Below are 21,544 nucleotides of genomic sequence, written 5' to 3'. Positions count from 1 at the left end.
TGAGTTCTAGTCTCATGAGAGAAGGAGAAAAACACCTCCCTATACAACCTTCTCCATACTATGCATGAATATGCACAATGGAGTTGTATTCAACCAATTTCTATTCAGCGTAGACTCTCCAAAATTATTGGCCATGGCTAACTTAGGTCCATTAATGCCAGTTGATCTAACAGAAATAAAAGTTATCTGAATAGAACCCATCATGGTGTCGCTCACTTTACAAGCCTTGTTTCTAAAGTAAAAAGTCCCAAATGTTGCAACCTTTCCTCATACAGAAGTTGCTCCAGCCTGCTGATCATTTTGGTTGCCTTATCCCATTCAAAGCTAAAGTATAAAGCCTGGAAATCCTCATGCCACTTAATGATTTTGTATGATTTTGAAACAGACATTTTTTAATTTATGTGAAATAAATCCTGAGATTAGAGAGAGGACTGAGCAGCTGTGCAGCACCTGGAGCACCTTATAGAATCCAGAAGCAATTAAACCTTCCCTGCTAATAAGGCCATCAACTGGGCCTTAATGAGTTTAGATTAGACTTCAGAAGGAACCCAGGTATCAGAAGTGTTAAAATTCTCAAATCACTTCCTTAGCAGAGGAAGAGCTGAAGATCTAATTCCTTTTAAGACAGAAATGGAAGTATTTGTTGTTTTATTCTGGTGGGTTGGGTTTTTTTACACTGAGGAGATGCTTAGAGGTGTGTGTGGTTCTGAGCAACAGTCAACAATGAAATTCCCAAAATCAGCACATGAATGGAATATTTCAGAAGTGGCCTGATGTATTTGGGATCTAAGGCAAACAATAAAAGCAGCTCCCTCCAGGTCTGAAAGTTATTAACGTTCCACAAAACAAGTGAAGCTAACCTGGAGGCATCCCGTTGGACTACAGGTTCAGTCCAACATGGAAGCAGCCTATTCCACAGAGCAAACCAAAGCATTATACACAAATCACCCCAGCTTGCCCCTCCCCTGGGGCTAACCTCATAGCCCAGCAAGGCAAGGATTACAGTTGCTTGCTCCTTTTGGCTTTTATGTGTCTCAAGGGAAGACAAGAACAGCCAAACCGGAACAGGCCAATGCTCTGTTTAATCCAACAGAGGCCAACACCACACTCACAGAAACAAAGCACCATGTTGCCGTACAGGGCTGGAGGCGATAGCTCTGACCTCCTCTCCTCCTTCATCCCTCTATCCCTGCAGCCAAGAACCCTGGAGCACAAGACATCCATCATCTGCAATAATCCTCGCTGCAGATGCTGCATCTTCTTGATCTCTCTGCCCCCAACCAGCCTCAGCACTTCATCTGCTGTCAACACAAAGCGCTCGTAACCAGCATGCCGACGTTTGAACCAACTGGGGCTTGAGTGTACAAGGACCTCTGGGATTTTGGCTGGCAGACATTCACAGCCCTTGTGCAATGAGCATAAATACAAGCTTTCATCCATCTAACAGTGAAAGCCATGCACAAGATTCCAAAGGAGTTAATTTCTAGCACAGCAAGTCCTGACCCATGATCGTGCTCAGGCCCCGAATCCTGTCAGCATCCCTGCTGCTTCTATCCATAGGCCAGGCCCTGGAGCCTAAAACACCTGAAATCATGCTCCAGACCCATCCATGAGATTTCACATACATTCATGTCTAAGAATGGAGCCAGAAAGGCTAGACTTCTGAAAAGTGGAAATGGAGTTCTCAAAATACTGAAACCTGTACAAAATCCCAATTTCTTCACTTGCATGGTAAGATTACAGAAGGGCATTATTACACACACACACACACACACACACACACACATACACACACACAAACACAGTGGGAGTAACAGAAGAAAGGCATGAAAACTCAAGTCTTCCTAGAATTCCTGTTCCCTTAACCCATATGTGGTTGCCAGTTATTCAGAGACACGCTTCACTTTATTACTGTATCACACGTACCAGGGCACAGCTCCAGATCAATTTATGCCCTGGGCTTTGTGTTATGTCACTCAACAGAAAAATTTCAGGTTTTGACTTGAGAGTAATGCTATATTCCTGGTGATGGGGTAGCCCAGCCATTTGCTACAAGCACACATACTGTAACTGGGTTCCAGAGGAATAGCTGTCATTCACGCCCAGAAATGTAAGGCCTAAGAACCTCTTGAGCCAAGAGGTCATCTTGTTTCATCTTGGCTAACAACAGAAAAATCTCCCTAACTTGCATCTGCTGAGGCCCTTTTTACCTGCAAGCTTTTTTTGTTCCCCTGTTCCAAGGGAAGGATGATCCAAGGAGGATGATCCTCATCTTTGTAGCTGCAGAGACAAATCTAAAAAGCCCAGCGAGTCACTGGCAACTGATCAATTCAAACAATGCTCCAAGTCTCCTTTCTTCCACCCCTGCCACCCAATCCTTGCACACCATTTCCCTCCTTGACTTCCAGGTTGTTCAAGCCAGACCAACCACAACTTCAACCATCTATGCCTAGGGCTAACCTTTAAACCATGATCTGAAGTGAGGCTACACACCAGTTTGAGGTTCATCCCTAACCATCATTTGTCTGATTCAGGTGTCATGGCAAACTATGGTTAGAGCAACCTAGAAATGGAGGAGGGACTCAAGAGGAGAAGAAAGAGGTGGAGAAGAGAGCATGCAAGCCCATTTCATATTCCTCATTCTCCAAACCACGATTTGGAAGATTTTCTGAACTGAACCAATAAGAAGGCTGTTATGCAGAGCTGTGCTATGATCTCATTTTGACTTCTTAATTATTGATGGTCACCATGGCCCATAATGCACTGCAGACTATTAAGGGATGCTATTAAAGAAATATGAGCTCTTGCTTTGAAAAGGAGGAGGGAGAGGGGAGGGAAAAGTCTGAATTTATTTCATTTCAAAATGCTTTCCAGAAATAGGCGGGGCTCTAAGACAAAGACAGGCCCGCATAAAACAAAGCAGCAGCAGGCCTGCCTTGCCTTGCCTTGCATGTGGCGAGAGACTGACAAAGAATGCAGTGGGGGAAATGGGGAGGCAGAGACAAGTACAACAACAAGATAAAGAAAAGGCCAGCAAATGTCACTCTTTCGGACTGTGATACTATATGGGAGCAATTCTACATCCAGTGAGAGACAGAGGTGGAATATTAAAAACAGATCAAGGGGCAGAGTGAGGGGGGGTGGAGAGAGGGAGCGACAGAGAGAGAGACACAAAGAACACAATACAAAGATGGATGGATGCAACATGACAGACTCATATCACCGTGACGCTGGGGAAAACTACAGATTATATCTCATCCTTCCTCCTGCAGGGAAATTGGATTCTCCAGGGACAAAACCTGTTTAGAAGCAGCACCAATAATAGCTACCTGCGATAACAGCTAAGTTTTCCAACTCTTCAGAATATTTGTGCTAAACTCATATTTCTCTTCCATTTCCGTGATCATGTCACTTTTTATTTTGATGGTTAAAGCTGCTTCCTTATCCCTCCATATCAGTCTCAAGCTTCAGTCCACACTTTGAAAGCTGTTCACTTCTCTCCATCCCTTTCTTAAGAGTTGTAAACCGTGATCTTGCCCCAGCCACAAAGCAGCCAAAGCAAAGGGCCTTCGTTCTGTTGGCTCACTCTTCAACATCACTACCTATGAGATGCTATAGTTGACTGAGGGGAGGGGAGGATGGCAGCTCCAGAATACAGCAGGGTTAGCAGGCACCATTTGTACTGCAGCACCATTCTTGCCCCAGCGATGCTATAGAGAACAGATTGCTGGATTCAGATAAATGGGAGACCCAGCTACAAATCCCTGGGGCTCTGCTATGAGAGTCACTGGATGGCCTCAGCAAATCTTCCACTGAATAACTTCACAGGGCTGCTGCCAAGGATAGAAACGTGCCAGGAACAATAAAGCACTTTGCACACTGAAGGATAGCACACCACCAGATACTACAGCATATGGCAGCTATGGAGACCTCTAGAAGTCCTGATTATACACTGCATTTCAGGAACACAGATGTCCCAAATGCACAGCAGATCTTTAAGCCCTCGGGGAGCCATGAGGAACATGTGAAAGGGCTCCAAAGGGCCTTTCCAGCAGGAGCTCCATCTTGTTGGTCTTGAGGGAGCTCTTGGCTGATCCCAGCAGCAGCAGGGGAAGGCGGCAAACTGCCTCAGGTACAGGCGAGTGCCAAACAATTTAAAGCTAATTAGAGCCAGGCTGAGAGCTTTACTCTCCGAAAGCCCCACTGGCAAGCCTGTCCCCTGAGCCCCTGGCACAAATCACTGACTTGATTAAACTGGCGAGGCCCAGGTGGCCTCAAGATCTCATGAATGTTGGTGCCGGATTGCTGCCATTGGTCACAGAGAGTTGTTGGCGGCAGAATGCACCTCTGCCCGCCAAGCCAAAGCAGGGAGATACGGGGGCCTGCCAAGGCCACTGGCAGCTTCCTTGTAGCTGACATGAACTCAGCTTTGCCTGGATTGAGTCACAGGCTCACAGCCAGATAAGCCCTCAGGTCTGTGGATGCAGATACTGGGCTGTCTGGTACTCCAGTACCTGCATTTAACAAGACTGTTTGCTGAGAAAGGCTATCTACAGCACACTCACTGCAAAAACAGGGTTTTTTGCTTTCTCGTCTCCTCCTCCTCCCCACTCATTGCCTTTTTGCCATTTCACTATTCCAACTAGTAAAGAGAGGCTACATTCATGCAAACTGTTGCTTCAGTTTAACAAACCATTCACATTCCTGCACAGTTCCTAGAGACAAGAATAAAGGCAAAGCAAGACTACTCAGAGACCTTCACTCCCAAAGCATTTGTTCATTTAGCGACATTATAAAGAAGGCTGATCACCGAAGAATGGATGCTTTTGAATTCTGGTGCTGGAGGAGACTCTAGAGAGTCCCATGGACTGCAAGAAGATCAAACCTCTCCATTCTGAAGGAAATCAGCCCTGAGTGCTCACTGGAAGGACAGATCCTGAAGCTGAGGCTCCAAGACTTTGGCCTCCTCATGAGGAGAGAAGACTCCCTGGAAAAGACCCTGATGTTGGGAAAGATGGAAGGCACAAGGAGAAGGGGACGACGGAGGACGAGATGGTGGGACTGTGTTCTCAAAGCTACTAACATGAGTTTGACCAAACTGCGGGAGGCAGTGGAAGACAGGAGTGCCTGGCGTGCTCTGGTCCAGGGGGTCACGAAGAGGTGGACACAACTAAACGACTCAACAACAACTCTCCAGGTCAGACCGAAGGCTGATCTAGTCCAGCATGCTGCTCCTACAGCACCAACTAAATGCCTCTCAGAAGCCCACAAGTAAGACATGAGAGCAACGGCACTCTCCTACTTGTAGTCCCCAACCTCTCATCCTACAGGTAGACTACAGTCACCAGGACTAGTAGCCACTGATAACCTTATCTGATTTGAATTTATTTAATCTCATTTTAAAGCCATCTAAGTCAGTGGTCAATGTCACTAGTGCTTAAAAAGGAGTGAAGAGAAGAAGTTGGGACATCCTTACCTGACAACACACTCCTCCCTGAGGGAAGAAGTGGGTAAGGGATGGAGGGGACTTATTCCTGTACATAAAGAGTGTGTACATGAAACAAGTGTGTGTGACCTGCACAAAAACAGGTCTTTTAAAAGTTATTTGAAGACCGCTGTTTACAAAGCTTACCCCACACCTCCAAACAACAATCAGTGTCTCATTTTCTTTAGTTTGTGAATAGGTGGACCTCGAAGCCCACCATTCCTCCTGGATTCCAGACACTCACCTCATAAACTGGCTGAAGGCTTTGTAATTTGTCAGGGTGTGATAATCCTCCTCGGAGAAGACATGATCCACATCTTCCAGCCCCCAGGTCATGAGCAGCTGAGCAGAGGATTTCTGCTCCACCTTGCAAGAAACATGAAAATATTTTGAGCTATTTAAGCAACAATCTCCCTGCTGTGCTACTGTTGCACCAGGGGAAGAGTGTTGGGACAAGAGACATGAAGGACTGGAAATGCAAATGGGTCTCTACATCAGCACAGTAGTGTGCCCTGAGAGGAGCTGAAGCGTGCCTTGACAAATTAAGCCACCATGCTGGATGCATCCACCACTCTGTGCCTGCTGGAGCATTAATCCCCTCACACTCTACCACTTTATGGACAGTGGCATCATCCCAAGGGACAGAGGAAAGGCTCACTGGGATTCTGCAACACATTCTGTGCTACAGCTGACAAATAAATATAGAGGAATCCCACAAGCATCCCAGTACACTCTATCCCTGAATGACACTGAAGGTGGGAAGGCAGAACACCAGGAGGCTGAACTTGCTAGGAAGTTGTAAGAAACATGCCTGACCATTGTTCTGGCAGTTTATCAAGAAAAACAAACCTGTATTTGGTGTAGGGTCAAGGGTGACTCCAGGTTTAATCCAGAAAAATAAGCCCACCCGGTCTCAGTGGGCTTATTTTTCTGCTTTAAGAGCTCCCAGAAAGCAACCTGAGCAAAATATTGAAATGTTGCCCTGTGGGGACCCTTTTGCTACTAACCCTGTTACGTGTCTCCACAGAATAATGTCAAAGAAAGGAGCAGCAGGCTCCAGCTTGGGAACAATGCTACCTTAAGGACTGCTCTCTCCCATACAAAACTGCCCAGTTGTTAAGAGCTCAGACCCCTGTCTCTGGGTCTCTCCACCTACTGAAGCAAAGCAATTGGTAACCCTTGACAGAGTTTCTTACATTACAGCAGACCAGCTCTAGAAGATTCTCCCCCATGGAGGCTTGTTTGGTACTGAGCTCAATGTCTTTTTGGAATGAATTGAAGAGGTCTGTTTATTTGCCCAGGTATTTTAAGATGTGGAGCTCTATACTCTTTTTTTTTCTGGCATTCTGCTTTTTGTTTGCTACTGCTTTCTAATATACGGTGGACGCTCGGGTTGCAAACATGATCCATGCGGGAGGCACATTTGCAACCTGCAGCATTTGCAACCCGCAGCACCACGTTTGCGCATGCACAGGTTGTGATTAGATGCTTCTGTGCATGCGCAAAGTGCGGTTTAGCGCTTCTACGCATGCGCAACCACCAAAACCCAGAAGTAACCCTTTCTGGTACTTCTGGGTTTCGGCAGGTCCGTAACCCGAAAAAATGCAACCTGAAGCGTCTGTAACCCGAGGTATGATTGTATCTCTATGTATGGTTGTATTCTATTGTTTTTATATTTTTAAACCCTGAGGCACTCTGAGATCATTTATCTACTGAATATGCATTCAATAAAAAGCTAAAATAAAGAAGTTCAAAGTCCCTGCCTTTCGCCACTGTAAATGCCCGTGAAGAATAAACACAGGTGCTGGCGGAGGTTGTGTGAGGAGCCTGAGAAACTCTCTTCCAGGGCCCACACAGGCCCTGTGGAGCTCTCTGCATCCTTTTGCTGGGTCTGTCTGCCTTCCTCACCCTTCTTTGTCTCGGTGGTGGAATTAGATACATGGGCACCTGGAGCTGAGGTCATGCCATGCACCAGGGGGGTGGGGCGAGCTGTGTGGGGGCAGCATGATCCACGCATGATGGAGCGATCTGCTACACCTGGCGGCAGTGGGGCCATCCGCTACGCATGGCTAGGGGCAGCGGGGCGAGCCCCCCATGGTGTACCTTTTTGTCACCCCCCCCCCATGGATGACACCCGGGGCGGACCACCCCCACCCCCCTTCCTACGCCCCTGCTTTGCCTATGGCTTTTTCAACAGGTGGCACTGAGAAAAAGTATCTGGGTACGTGGGATTATCCAGAAGCCAACACAGTGTGGAGAAAGTGTTTGGGGGGTTTATTGCTGCCTTGTAATTCTCCAATCAGTGCTAACACAGCCTTGCATGGTGGAAAAGTGTGGGGATTGTTGAAAAGTACAGGGCTGCAGAAACACAGACGGGTCTAATTCTGGGTCTCGGCATGAGTACAAAACCTATCATTCTGCCCCTCCCATCCCAACTGTTTTGTTTTAGTTCTTATTTTTATTATGTTATTTTTTGTTCTTATCTTTTATTTTTACGCTGAGATCTTCAGATGAAGGGCAGTATACAATTATTATTATAATTATTCTTAAACCAAGCTATTTGAAAACTCTGGATGGTGGTGCCTCTACTCTGGAGTCTGAGGTGCAAACTCCCTGAGTTATCCAGCAAGTTCCAGGGGTCCTCCCTCAGGAGGTTGCAGACTCTCCTTCCATGGAAGTTTTTAAGCAGAGGCTGGATGACCATCTGTCATGGATGCTTTAGTTGTGATTTCTGCATTGCTTGGGGTTGGACTAGATGACCCTTGGAGTCCCTTCCAACTCTACAATTCTAGGATTCTACCTTTGGCTTTTGCACTCCATCTTCTTCCGTCTTTTTCCGTCGTTTTGTCTTTTTCTCCTTCTTCTCCCGATGCTTTCTCCGCTTTTTCTTCCCCACTCCTCCATAGTCGCTGCCACCACTCTCCGACTTGGCCCGATACTCCTCTCGGTCAGATTCAAACTCATCCTCGCTGACCTGCCAAGGGGAAGACAGAGAGTGAGAAGGCACAACAAGTGAGATCATTAGCATTAATTAGCAACAGCCTTCCTGCTGGGCAAAGGAGCCTGTGCCAGGACAAGGGCAACCCGTTCATTATGGTGAGATAAAGCGGCTTAGCAAAATAACCAGCCTGCAGTTACTGTCAACCCACAAAACAAACAGTAAACCTTGAAGAGATGATTCAGCAGCAGAATGCCTCAGGCAGAAAACCTTCCGTTACAAAGCGAGAGCCCCCAGGGAGGTGCAGCCCACTGACAGGGAGGCCCAAAAACTTCTGTGACTGGTGCATGGGAAAACTAGGGATATTACACAAACAACTCATTTTCATCCAAAATGAAGAGGGGAGATTAAAAAAAACAAACCTATGAGGAACCTCTCCCACCCAGTTAAATGTGTGCCTTTTGTGCCCCTCCATTAATCTGCCATAGCCTTCAACAAATGCAGAATTCCATCTCTGCATACCAAGACTACATAAGCTGAAGAACCAATTAGCTAGCATAGCCGGGGGTGGGTGGCAGGGAATCCCAGTCCAAAATCAAACTTTGCCGTTTCTTTCTAGCGGACTCTTTAGCCTTAGAGGGGCCAGAATGGCCAAGGCATCAAGGAACCCTGCCCCCCATTGCAAACTGGTTCCCCACAGGCCCCAGTAAGACAGTCTTGCCACTATCACGACTGCCCCATCATACGTCCACCTCCTTCAAAAAGCAACAAGTCACTAATGCCATTAACACATATGCACACATGTACAAAAGTGGAGAAAAGGAGGCAACTTACTAATTTCTTGCGCTTCCTGGGTTTCCCCGGCTTGTTCTCTTTCTGCTTTTTGGGCCCTCGTTTCTTCTTCTTGACAACAAGGGGGCTCTCCAAGTTGCGCAGCTCCTCCTCCTCTTCGTCTGAAAATAAAAGGGGGTGGGAAGGAGGGAAATGAGACCAACGAAAAAATGACAGAAAGAGAAGGAAATCACTTGTGTGCTTTGCTACTTCTGGGCAGCTACTGCTCCAAGCTCACACACATGCTGAAACAATTATCCTCTCTCCATTCCTCACGCTGTGCTCTCTGCCAGCAGGTCTCACCACTGCGCTGAAAGAGCCATGCTAGGGGAAGCTGGAAACCCTGGTGGAGTTCCCTCTCCTCCTCACCCCTGTGGTCAACTTTATTCAGACAGGCTTGAACGATTCTATTTTTTACTATTATGACTGTTTTGCTTTCACTCTCCCACCCCACCCCCACCCTGCTTGGTCAGAAGAGCAGCCATCTGTTCCGACACTCTCAAGACGGTCACAGGGCACAGACGACAATCCCCCTAAGGGACTTCCACAAAAACCTTGGCTCATTTTGCTTCACAAAACACTTGAAGCCATGAAGAAGGGCAGTGGGTAAGGAGGGGAGGCAGCGGGTGACCCGCCTTTTGGCACAAAAGGCTGCAAGTGCATATGGCTCACCACCTAAAAAGCTTGTGGGTTGAAATTCAAGGCCAGGCAAAGAAAGGGCACTTCGGAGGCTACAGCCTCACCCACCCTCCCATTGCTGAATGGGGAAGGTTGATTTAGTTCTACATAAGTGCACCGAGCACACCCCTCCTCACAAGGGGATGGAGAAGGAGTAAATGTACCCTTGTACGTAACAAAGCATGCAAACAGGATGAAAGTAAGACACGTCTGTCTGAATGACCCTAAAGTTGGTCTCCTTTGTTCATGCGAGAGCTGCCTACGAGTTCATCTCCTCCCTTCTGTCCTGTTGCAAATGCCAAATGCCAATACTCTGCACCTGGCACGGCCAACTTTCCTACCCTCAAAAGAGATGAACCCTTTATATGGTTGGGAGTTGCAGGTCACTCTCCCTCCTCCTGCTCCTTCCCTGGCCCAGTATTCCAAATTCTCTTAATTCCAGTCTGCGATGGCTAAGGACCCCCATGTCTTGGTGCCTTGCCAGCTCACCTCCAGCAGCTGCTGTCTGATGCTCCTCCCAAAGCACTACCACCCTTCCCTTACAGGCTCCTCAGTCCCAGCAAATGAATGGGCGACCTGGGACTGGTCGCTGCTCAAGTGCTTCCTGGTAGCACTGCAAGGCACAGTGGTGCCAACTGGGTGGGCTAGGGATTTAAAGAAAATCCTCCAGGGAGACTGGCTGAAGGCTGGTTGTCACCGACACAGACACTCTACTATGCAGCAGGTGTAGCAACGAGGCATAACTCCTTAATAGGAGTCACCCGGGCCAACTCCCCTCTCGTTCACACTTCTTGTAAATCAGAAGCGACTCCGCCGGCATCAACTGAAATTACTTCAGTATATTAAGACAGAGGAGGGACCATTAATCCTCTGCGTTTTCTCCGACAGCTTTTCAACCTCCTGCTCCCCTCGGTGCACAGAGGAAGGCTCTATCTACAGCGAGCCGCACACGGAGGCTACACACGCCGCCGACTCGTTAATATCACAGGACAGCCGGCTCAGTGGTAATTAGACGCTCCAGAGCCACTCTGCCCCCTTGAGCGATTTCTCTTGTCTTGCCAGACAAGGCGGGCGGGGAAGGAGACAGAAGAGCCTCGCTGCTAACCTGGCTGTGATTAATGTGGGACGTAACCCCACTAAGTGTCGGTGCTCAGAAAACCTTTCCCCAAACTAGAAGGACCAATACGTCAGGTTCTGTCACCGTTTGCCCAAATCCCTTCCAAGCCTGGGCAATGCAAGCCTTTGTTGTGTTTCATCTGACGCTGACCAACCCCGCTTCCCAAGAATTGGGTTGAGATCTAGCTCAGGGCCCCTGAGATGGGAGAATCACAGATTCTGTTAGTGTTGCAGCTCCAGGCTTCTGAAATGGGTCTCCTACTGAAATTGAACAAACAAGTTCTTGTGGTTAGGAAGTGACTGAAGATATTTTTGAGAACCCTTTCCCTGAAGTGAAACCCACAAAAATAAATCTACAAATAAACAAACAGGTGGAAGGAGACTGAAAGTCCACCAAGCCCAACCCTGGAGGTAAGAGGCAACATCCATCCATCCCAGATTCAAATCCTCACATATCCATGAAGCTTTAGGGGGTGAGTGACCTTGGACATGCCTCAGCCTAACCTACTTTGAGCCTGGTTGAGGCATATTTGAAATATGAACTGAAACGTATCTTGCACTCTGAAAAGTCCTGTATAACAAGTATCATTATGCAGGATTGCTCCTGAACACTATACTGCTCCTGCTCACACCTCAAGCAACTTCTCTCAATAGCCACTTCCACAACCCTTGCTGCTATGCAGAGCACCACCACTCCAAAAGCCATGGTACTTGGACAGGGAACTGGCTTAGCTTTGGAAAACCTGTGTCCATTGCCTGGCCTCATTACAGGTCAAAGTCTCAGCCTCAGTTCCCCCACTGCAAGTCCAGGTAAAGGTCTAAAGGAAACACAGCTAGGTGCCCTGCTGAAAATAAGGTGGTGTGTCTGCCCGGAACCTGGATTCAAGGCTGCTGAGAAACCTCTGGACACTGCTCCAAGTCCCTTGGGGAGAAAAGGTGGACAATGTAACAAATGCATAAAAATCCATTTATCCTACAGCTGCCAACCCAGCTGTTCTTCCTTTTATCCTTCACAGTCTGGCCTAAGTTGTCTGCACACCAGGGACACATATTAAAATACTCTCAGACTCCCACCAGCATTTCCAGACGAGGAAAGGCAGGGCAGGGGAGAGGGAAACATAGGCAGACATGTCTTGCTGGGGGAGACCCCTGCCACACGCCTGCTCCCTTTCAACCAGCATTGAACTGACTACAAGCTTCATCTGATAAAGAGTACTGTTGCTGCTGCTTACAAAAAGTGTATTCCCTTGCAACATGGGTTTGTCTTCCCAGAAACTCCAAAGAGGCTTGATGCTTCAGGGAGACACAAAAGGGCCAAGCAAGTCACAGCGCATCTGGGCATGAGATATGTAGAGAGAAGGTTCACCATAGGATGACTGGTTGTGACAGCTGTAGAATTTTTTTGTTGGAAGACAACGAGAACTCAGACTGATCCAAATCAAGCTGCTGCTATTAGAGCGGAGAGATTATTTTGTGAAGAATAAATATACCTACATGTGCCCATACCCGTGGGCATGACCTAATGGTCAATTCCAAATTAGCATTGTGCCCTTCCCAGGCCTGATCTAAAGCATTCTTAAGTTTCAGTTTCATATTCCCATTGCAATTTTCTTTCCTGCTGCAGAAGGTAGAACCCGAACCAATGGCATCAAGTTACAAGAAAGGAGATTCCAACTAAACATCAAGAAGAACTTTCTGACAGTAAGAGCTGTTCGACAGTGGAACAGACTCCCTCTGAAGGTTGTGGACTCTCCTTCCTTGGAGGTTTTTAAGCAGAGGCTGGACGCCTCTCTGTCATGGATGCTTTAGTTGAGATTTCTGCATAGCAGGAGGTTAGACTAGATGACCCTTGGGGTCATTCCAACTCTACAAATTCTTTGATTCTATGATAACCTCTCATCAAGCCTAAGTCTTTTAGTAGTATTTACCGTATTTTTCCATGCATAACCCCCCGCCGTGTATAAGATGTCCCCTGTTTTTTGGGACTCCAAATTAAGAAAATAGGGGGAGATTGTCAAGAGTTGTAGAGTTGTTAAGCTTTTTTGGCAGGATTGCCCACAATTGTTGAGCTTGTTGGGGGGGGGATTGCCAAAAATCACTCACCCGACTGACTGACACTTAAAATCGCAAAAGCCACCAATCGCCCACCCTATTGCCGCAGGGGCAGCCAATTGACAACAGCCCTTGCTGTGGCCACCAATCAACCACCCGATAGCCACTGACAATCTCCTGTTCGCGGCTGCAACCCATCGCCCATTTATACACTATCTGTGTATAAAACGACCCCCAATTTTTAACATAATTTTTAAAGAAAAAAAACTTGTCTTATACATGGAAAAATACGGGATCTATATCAATAATTCACTCCAGATAAATCTCTGAGAGCCTGGCAGATGAACTTCATTCATGCCCCTATTTACATAAGATAGGAATGGGTACCAAACCCCCAAAAGCTGTCTTCTTTGCTTATTCCAGTGGCACTCAGACAAGGTGAGATACCATACATGTGTATACCATCCTTGTAACATACAGCCTGACCTGGTCATCCAGTGCTGTGCCACCTCTATATGTGCAGCTGCCAATAATGAAGTCACCATTCACCAAGACCCCTCAAACACAGAGAGCAATGCCAACCAAAGATCTAGAACTACCTCTTGCTGGATAACATCAGATATGACCCCAAATACCTTTGGCCAAAGCTCCTGCACCAGAGGACAGTCCCACCAGAGATATAAAAAGAAAAGGGAAAGCCTCCAACAGTCTCTCCAGCATCATGGCAGTAGCTGCTTGTCTACATGATTTGACCGCACTAATGTGAGGTAAGACCTGTGCACCTCAGCACAGAAGCTCTAATTCTCGCTGAGGTTATACAGAAAAGTTTTCTAATCCACATTCTCCCCTACTTGTCTTCTGGAATTACAGTATCCAAATCCATCTCTCACACAGATTTTAGGCTACCTGCAACTCAGATATTAGCAAACCGCAGGTCCTTGAAAAGGGGTAGCCAACATGGTGACTCAGATATTGTTGGACTACATCTCCCATCAGCCCCAGCCGGCATGGCAAATGCCCAGGGATTGTGAGAGTTGTAGCTTAACAACAATCTGGAAGACACCATGCTGGCTGGTTACCCCTATGCTAAAGATAGCACCCTTCAAGTCATTCTCCTTGCTCAGGCACATGCTTTCATATGCTGTCACAGACCTCAACTGCTCTCCAGATCACAGTAGCCTCTTTGTGAACGCCTTCACCTAATATAACTGAAACCCTTCCCCTTTGCATTCTTTCCATGATTAATTAGTCTATGCTCTGTAAGCAGTTGGGCCAACTTAAACTAGATCTCTTTGCCCAGCTTTCTGGTACCCTCCAGATGTTGTAGGTCTACAATTCTCAAAATGATGGCTGGAGCACCTGATGGGAACTGCAGTCCCAACAGCAACTAGAAGGCACCAGGCTGGCAAAGGCTGCCTTAGATAATACATCCCTCCAGTCTTGCACTCTGAATAGTGACCGTATTTGTCCTTGTGCCTACATCTCAGATAAGCCAATAATATAAATAAGCCACTGTATCAATAAAAAGGTAAAGGGACCCCTGACCATTAGGTCCAGTCGTGACCGACTCTGGGGTTGCGGCGCTCATCTCGCTTTATTGGCCAAGGGAGCCGGCGTACAGCTTCCGGGTCATGTGGCCAGCATGACTAAGCCGCCTCTGGCGAACCAGAGCAGCGCACGGAAACACCATTTACCTTCCCACTGGAGCGGTACCTATTTATCTACTTGCACTTTGACATGTTCTCGAACCGCTAGGTTGGCAGGAGCAGGGACTGAGCAATGGGAGCTCACCCTGTCGCGGGGATTCGAACTGCCGACCTTCTGATCGGCAAGTTCTAGGCTCTGTGGTTTAACCCAAAGCGCCACCCGCATCCCTCACTGTATGAATAGTCATACTTAAAATAGGCACTTTATTTATTATTGGACCAGTTCCTTAAGATGTCGTTAGCAGGGGCTATCAGAAGATATAGATCTCTCTTTTCAGATAAGCTGGAAGCTAACATTATTTTCTACAATCCTACTTGCCCATTTTTACTGAGGAGAAAAAATTAGACAGTATATATAAATAGCACCAATATTGCGGTATTGACCAGTCTATAACAGCTGTTAAAGACAAGGCAGTTGTTTTAGACTGCAGGTGAGTGGTCATATATTGAATATTCCCATACATAAAAAACCAACAACCCCCAAACACACTTCCTTGAAACGTGGAAAATCAGTGCAGGGCCTGATGTGCTAATTTACAATCTGCATAGATAATTACATAGGAAAGTGTTCAGAACTATAATCGCCCACCTGTAGTCAAATGGTACAAGTCCAGAGTTCTAGCACCTCATTCTCCTAACTTATAAAACAGCTCTAGGCCACCCAGAGAGCTTCACAACTAAACAGGTATCTGAAACAGTGTTTCTCATGTTCATCACATCATGTTGGCCCCTATTAACAATAGATTGTTGTGACGATCAATGACTTGAGGTCTATGAAGCAACGCACAGCCTAGAAGTATCACAGAGATTACAATACGTAGTACAGTAGCAGCTTTACATTTCACCTTCATATTTAGCATTAATTCCCCTCCAAGGGCTCTTGCAACAACTGTGGAACATCGCAGGTTCTCTGCCCTTCCCCAACTACTGCTAATTATACATCTGCACAGGATTTGGCCCACCAAGGTAGCCTGGAACATTTGCTGATATTTTTAGAAACAGGGCGATGAATGAGTTCCAATCTAGACAGGGGAACATCATCAAGAGCACAGCCAGTACAGAGAGAGAGGCAGTAGCTTCCAACTTACGCCAGGGAGCCAGAAGTCACCGCCACCCAATGTCTCTTGGGTGACCTACAACACAATGTGTTGTCAGGCTCTGAAGTCCTGGCCCCTCTTTGCTCATTTCCTATCACCCCACCCCTATGAGCCACAGGACACAAACTACTGTATAAATCACAGCTGGCACTAATTGGCTCACTGCGCCAGCAGCTCTGCTGAGAGGTCGCAGGCTAAACGGGGCTGCAGGAAGCTAAACTGCCCTCTTGTGCCCCCGCAGGGGGGTTCCTCCAGGTCAAAGATTAAACATACTGACTACAGAGAAAGTCAGCGTGTGCGTGGGAATAGCACAGCGTCCACCCTTTGTGGGTAAACAGAGAACCTGCGTTTTTCTCTTCAAATGTGGTGCAAATCCAAGCCCTTCCTCCCCACCCACCCAGCAACAAAATTTTATATCCACAATACAGGCCAGCCAGATCTTCCTTGCTCATGCCAACTCGGCCTCCATTTACAACAGTGCCAAACTCAAAATAGTCACGGGAGCTGCTCCGAGAGATAAATCAGGCCTGTGGGGGAAGCAATCACATACAAATGTTGGCATCATCAGCTCAATCCCACCTTCCCAGCTCAGATCTGCCCATCACCCCCTCAACCATCTGAGGTCGGCCAGCTCATACAATGCAGGCACACGCCTGCTAGATTTCAAAGACAATCCAGTGACTGGTTGAGTCTCTTTTCAAATTGCAGTCTAAAAATACCCATCTTCCCCAGCAGACCTCCTAATTTTAATGTCTCAGATTAAAACCAGGTGCAAAAGCAGATCTAGCTTTAACCAACCAAGAAGAGACTGATATTCCACTACAGGCAGAGGAGAGCGGGCACGGGACATACATTTCTACATAATCATTGCCCACACTGAGTCAACCAAGCACTTTTGTGTTGTTTTTCAATCTTGCAAATAAAGCCGAAACCCCCACCGCTTCCAAACGCTTCCCCCACCCCACTTCAGTTAACAAATGCTGTTAAGATTAATGGATATTGGTGCAATAACCACCATTCAGGCGCCCCTCTTCCACCTCCTCCCATTCCTCCCTCCTTTTCTCTGCTTGCTATATTTTTGCATCTGGCACAATCCTAGCTCCTTCTGACAATACAACATTTATCTCTGAATCCTGCAAGCTGATTCACCTTGTTGCATTTCCCTCATACCACGCCGCCTTCCTTCTGCTTCTGATGGGATGGAATTGACAAATACGAGGGGGGGAAATACATCAGGGTAGGCTTATCAGACACCCCCTCCCCCGCAACTCTTGTCAATTTCTAATCTATCTATCAATCTTTTTTTCCTCCTACTTCTTCCACGCATTCTTCTCCCCCTCCACCCCCCCTTTCCTAATCATAATATTGGCACACATGCGCAGAAGATTCTTATATTTGGCAGGCAATCAACTAGAATTTTCCACACACGTGATATTTCTACTCCCTACCTTGAAAATATATATTATATAAGGCTAACAAAGGATCTGGAAAGGAAATGGGGAGGGGGGATAAGGAATGTAGATGTGTAGCCATAACTACAAATTACAGAAGACCAACCCTGCTTAGAATTGTCATCTCTTTCACGACAAACGGTATTTATGTATTTCAATTTAATACAAAAAAAAAATGGATGGCCAATTTAGGAAAAAAAAGAACAGCGCCTTTTATCTGTGTCAGTTAATGGAGGAGAATAACAGCCATTTCCATTAGTGAGAAATCTTAATCATCAGGGTAAAAACAGTCATGCGGAGATGAGGGTGGCAAGGGGAAAATAGCATATTCAGTGAGATGGGGAAAGATTTACGGGCATGGCTCAATTCTACAATTTGTCCACCAAAAGCAATGCTGGATTAATAGTGAGGCAGGGTTTTCTAAACTGTGATTTCTCAAGAGTTGGCCATTGTAGGAAAGAAACAAGAATGAAGCCATCACATTTTCAAAAATAGCTTGACAACCAGCTGTAATCTTCAGCCAGTGGCTGAAAACAGGATGACTGTCTTCTAGCCAGTTACACCACTACAAATCTAGACTAGAAGGGCACCAACTGGCAAGAAGCATTGCTGGCACACACACAATTGACAGATATGTGCTCCAATGAAGTTGGGGGAGGTCAGAGCACCAAGGCTTCCTTCCAGATTTCCTAGGCCTTCTTACATTGCAAGGGGTGGATTACCTTGTTGGAGTGTGAAACTGGGTGAACCACTTTAATAGCAAGAATTATCAAAATATGGAATGCTTGTGGATTAGAAGCCAGTGGTTCAAAAGTAGCCTGCAAGTGGAACCCCATGAAAATGAATGAGTTACCGGTATTTCATTATATTTCTTTTAATACTTTGGTATTGTCTCTCTGCTTTCCTCTAGCACCTCTCCTTGCATTGGTGGACTAGCCTGGTGCTTCCCAAACCCCTCTGTTCTTCAGGTTATATCCACCACCACCACCCTGTTGCCTTTGCACTGTGCTCTTGGTCAACACTCTACTTTCTTCTGACCCCAGGTGCCCCAGGGTGTTAATATTTCCTGGCTTTCTTCCCTGCAGAGTCCATTCCTGATTACAGCATGGTCTTCTTCATTCCCCCAAGCTCTACTCCTGAGCCCACTTCTGTACTCTCTGGGCCTTCCCTTCCCTTTGCTTTCCTGCATTCTCCCACCTTCCACTCTATCTTGTGCAACTGTACAAGCAACATTCATTTCCATGGAGCCAATACCTAGATTGCTGTCGTGTCAAGGCATTTCTTTAAAATCCACCTATATTCTTGGAGAATTAAAGCATTGTCAAGTACAACTTTTTTGCAAGTCAACTGGAATGAGATTCCACTATGGACCTGGTAACTGCTCTTACCATCCTTGGAACCACAAGCCCTTCCATTACTATGCCCAGTGCAGAGATTATGATCTCCCTGTGAATTTGCAGAGTTGTGCAAAGTATAAACAACTATAAACAAAAAACCTCATCATAGATAAAGGCTGAAAAGGTTCCTCCTACAGGCAATAGGAGCAATATCTAGTTTGCAATATTCTAGTCCACATGCCTTTTTGTTGTGGTGTTCCATCATAGGAGGAAAATTACCCTCTAGATTTTGAGCCCAGGAGCTCACACAGATTCCTGATGAAATCACAGGCAACATCTGTCACACTGCTTCAAGCAGCACTGGCTTGTGATGAAATACCTACTGCCAAAAAAAAAAAGCTTCTGGCCAGCTGAGGGACCTCCAGCCTGATACAGTTTCCCATTACCAAAGTAGCTGTTCCACTGTCAAGATATATGCTGTACATTAGCCAACCACAGAATGGGGGGAGCTGGCCTTTCCCAAGAATACTCAGAAATGCAGTTGTTGTTTTCATTGAGAAATTATTTTACACCTAGGGTTATAGCTCTTTGTGTGGGCTTGAGACCGGTAAAGCTAATTCATAAAGTAGCAGGAACTGTTGGTGGAGGGTCCACAATCTAATTAAATCAAAGAAAGGTTGATAGGTAGCACCCTTTCTACAAAGATCAAATCGCCCATTTTTCTATCACTCTGGAAAGCCGGTACGTACAACCAGTTTTTCTTAAAAATGGCAAAACTGCAGATGCTGCAAGGTCAATATGCTCAGCCACAGTCAGAGTGTGGAAAGGGTCCATCAACTTGTGAGATAACCATATCAAGTATTTAGGAACTTCTTGTGCACACTCATATCCAGCCTGTGCTTACACTGTTACCTGTTCCTGCAAGATACAGGGTACCACTTTTTGAATTAACTATGCTCCATAAAACAAGTCACTGCCATTGTCTGTCAGTGTCAGCAGAAATGAACCCTAAAGAAGCATTTCCTGTGCAAGTTATCATAGCATAATAAATTGTAAACTTTGTATGACAGAAAGCCATTTTGTTTCTCACTTTGCTCATACTGCACTAATATTTAAACCAGAAGCAAGTGAGCCAGCAAGCAAACCTACCTTGTTTAAAGACATGTACCAGTAATTTCATCATCTGTAAATTATCTGATATCCTTAACAATACCGAAAGAGAGGACCAGAGGGTCACCGATAATTAGAGAGGGCAGATAATCAGTTTAAGTAAGACATAGTGTTGTGATGGGACGTGGGTGGCGCTGTGGTCTAAACAACTGAGCCTAGGGCTTGCCGATCGGAAGGTCTGCGGTTCGAATCCCTGCGACGGGGTGAGCTCCTGTTGCTTGGTCCCAGCTCCTGCCAACCTAGCAGTTCAAAAGCACGTCAAAGTGCAAGTAGATAAATAGGTACCGCTCCGGCGGGAAGGTAAACGGCGTTTCCGTGTGCTGCTTTGGTTTCACCAGAAGCGGCTTAGTCATGCTGGCCACATGACCCGGAAATACTGTCTGTGGACAAACACCGGCTCCCTCAGCCAGTAAAGCGAGATGTGCGCCGCAACCCCAGAGTCGTTCGCGGCTGGACTTAACTGACGGGGTCCTTTACCCTTTTAGTGTTGTGATAGTTTTTAATGTTTAAGTATCTCTTGCTAGCCACTACGTGGGCTATCTGAATGTGTCTTGGCAAGTCTGTCTAGGCCTTTAAAAATGCAAGAGGAATTTCCCCCATATATACTGCCTTATATGAGCTAGACTCCTGACATCACCAATTTGGCCTCAAAGTTACCCAACTTGCATTTCAATACGCAAGCCTCAATGTCTAGACCTGCTTAATGGTCCAACCACCTTTCCTGTCACATGGATTGGGCCTTACTGTTCTCCTGTATGTGCTTCACCTTCCGTTTTTATTCATCTTTCTTAGAATGATCATCTGTGGTTTGGGCCTGTTTTTATTGATTTTTGTAATAATAATAAAAAACACATGCAGGGGCTGAATAAATATTATTATGACTGACTCTGTAAGATCAAAAGGCAACAAAGGCTCCTGATCCGCACACAGAATCCAGAGTCCCTTTCCCATGAGGAGCCATCCACTACCACCCAATTCCAATCAATGGGCCTGTATTACTATGAACAATAGGCCCCGATCAATGAAACATCGGCCTTGTTCCAATTGGGTTTCGCAGAAAGTGTTCTGCCCCTGCAGTTTCTAAATCTTCATCCCAAGTACCATAAGTCTGCCAAGCCCACTCCTTCAACGACAGAGGCCTCCTGTTCCAATCCTGACACTGGCCCCACTACAAAGAGGCTCCTGCCTCTCATAATCCCCAAACACAGGCCTCTCCGCTCCCTCCAGTCCTGTTGCCCTGCTGTCAGGCAGCCCTCTCTGCTCCTGTCAAAACTGGCATATGGCCACCAAGTACCCAGCTGCTCCCATCACCTCTAGGGCACGCTTTTCTGACATGCGCCTCACCTCACATTCCCTACCCCCAAATCACAAGGCGTCACCCCCAACCCCATTCACCCGAAAAGCACGGCCCTTTCAGCCACCTGTGCCAGGCTTATAACCCTTCCTGCCAACCGTAAGAATAAACACTCTCAGTGCATGTGTACCCCCCCCCAAAAAAAGTTGCATTTGCCACAACTTCTCGCTGCTCAGGCCCAAAGAGGACGAGGGAGTTTGGGGCTTCTTCCCTCATGTGACACTGGCATGCTTCCCATTCTCCAGAGATGGGGTGCCCACCCACTAACCCCCCCTAAAAACAGGGGGATCAGGTTAAAAAAAGTGGGGGTCCTTTTAGCAACAATTCAT

The 21,544-nt window shown here is 46.6% G+C and overlaps 1 protein-coding gene across 12 annotated transcripts in view; it reads right to left on the bottom strand.

Moving 5' to 3' along the window:
• The window catches only part of CHD3 (chromodomain helicase DNA binding protein 3), a 63,693-nt gene that overhangs the window by 40,064 nt on the left and 2,085 nt on the right, over positions 1-21,544 (bottom strand). For 10 of the 12 annotated variants that reach the window (XR_014518652.1, XM_083472438.1, XM_083472435.1 and 7 more), the window contains exons 2-4: positions 9,258-9,376; positions 8,286-8,459; positions 5,730-5,851 (exon numbers count right to left, since the gene is read on the bottom strand). Coding sequence is in view for 11 of the 12 variants with exons in the window: in XM_083472438.1 (XP_083328564.1) it covers positions 5,730-5,851; positions 8,286-8,459; positions 9,258-9,376 (415 nt within the window). In the remaining variant the exon portion in view is untranslated. Of the gene's footprint in view, positions 1-5,729; positions 5,852-8,285; positions 8,460-9,257; positions 9,377-11,133; positions 16,280-17,052; positions 21,203-21,544 lie in introns of those variants that run through there. The other 2 variants (XM_083472445.1, XM_083472444.1) reach the window with 2 other exon arrangements.

This window comes from Podarcis liolepis, assembly GCF_965112155.1.
Source record: "Podarcis liolepis genome assembly, chromosome: 13".
NCBI lineage: Eukaryota > Metazoa > Chordata > Lepidosauria > Squamata > Lacertidae > Podarcis > Podarcis liolepis.
The sequence above is the reverse complement of the archived record's forward strand: the minus strand, read 5'-3'. Positions and strand labels throughout refer to the sequence as shown.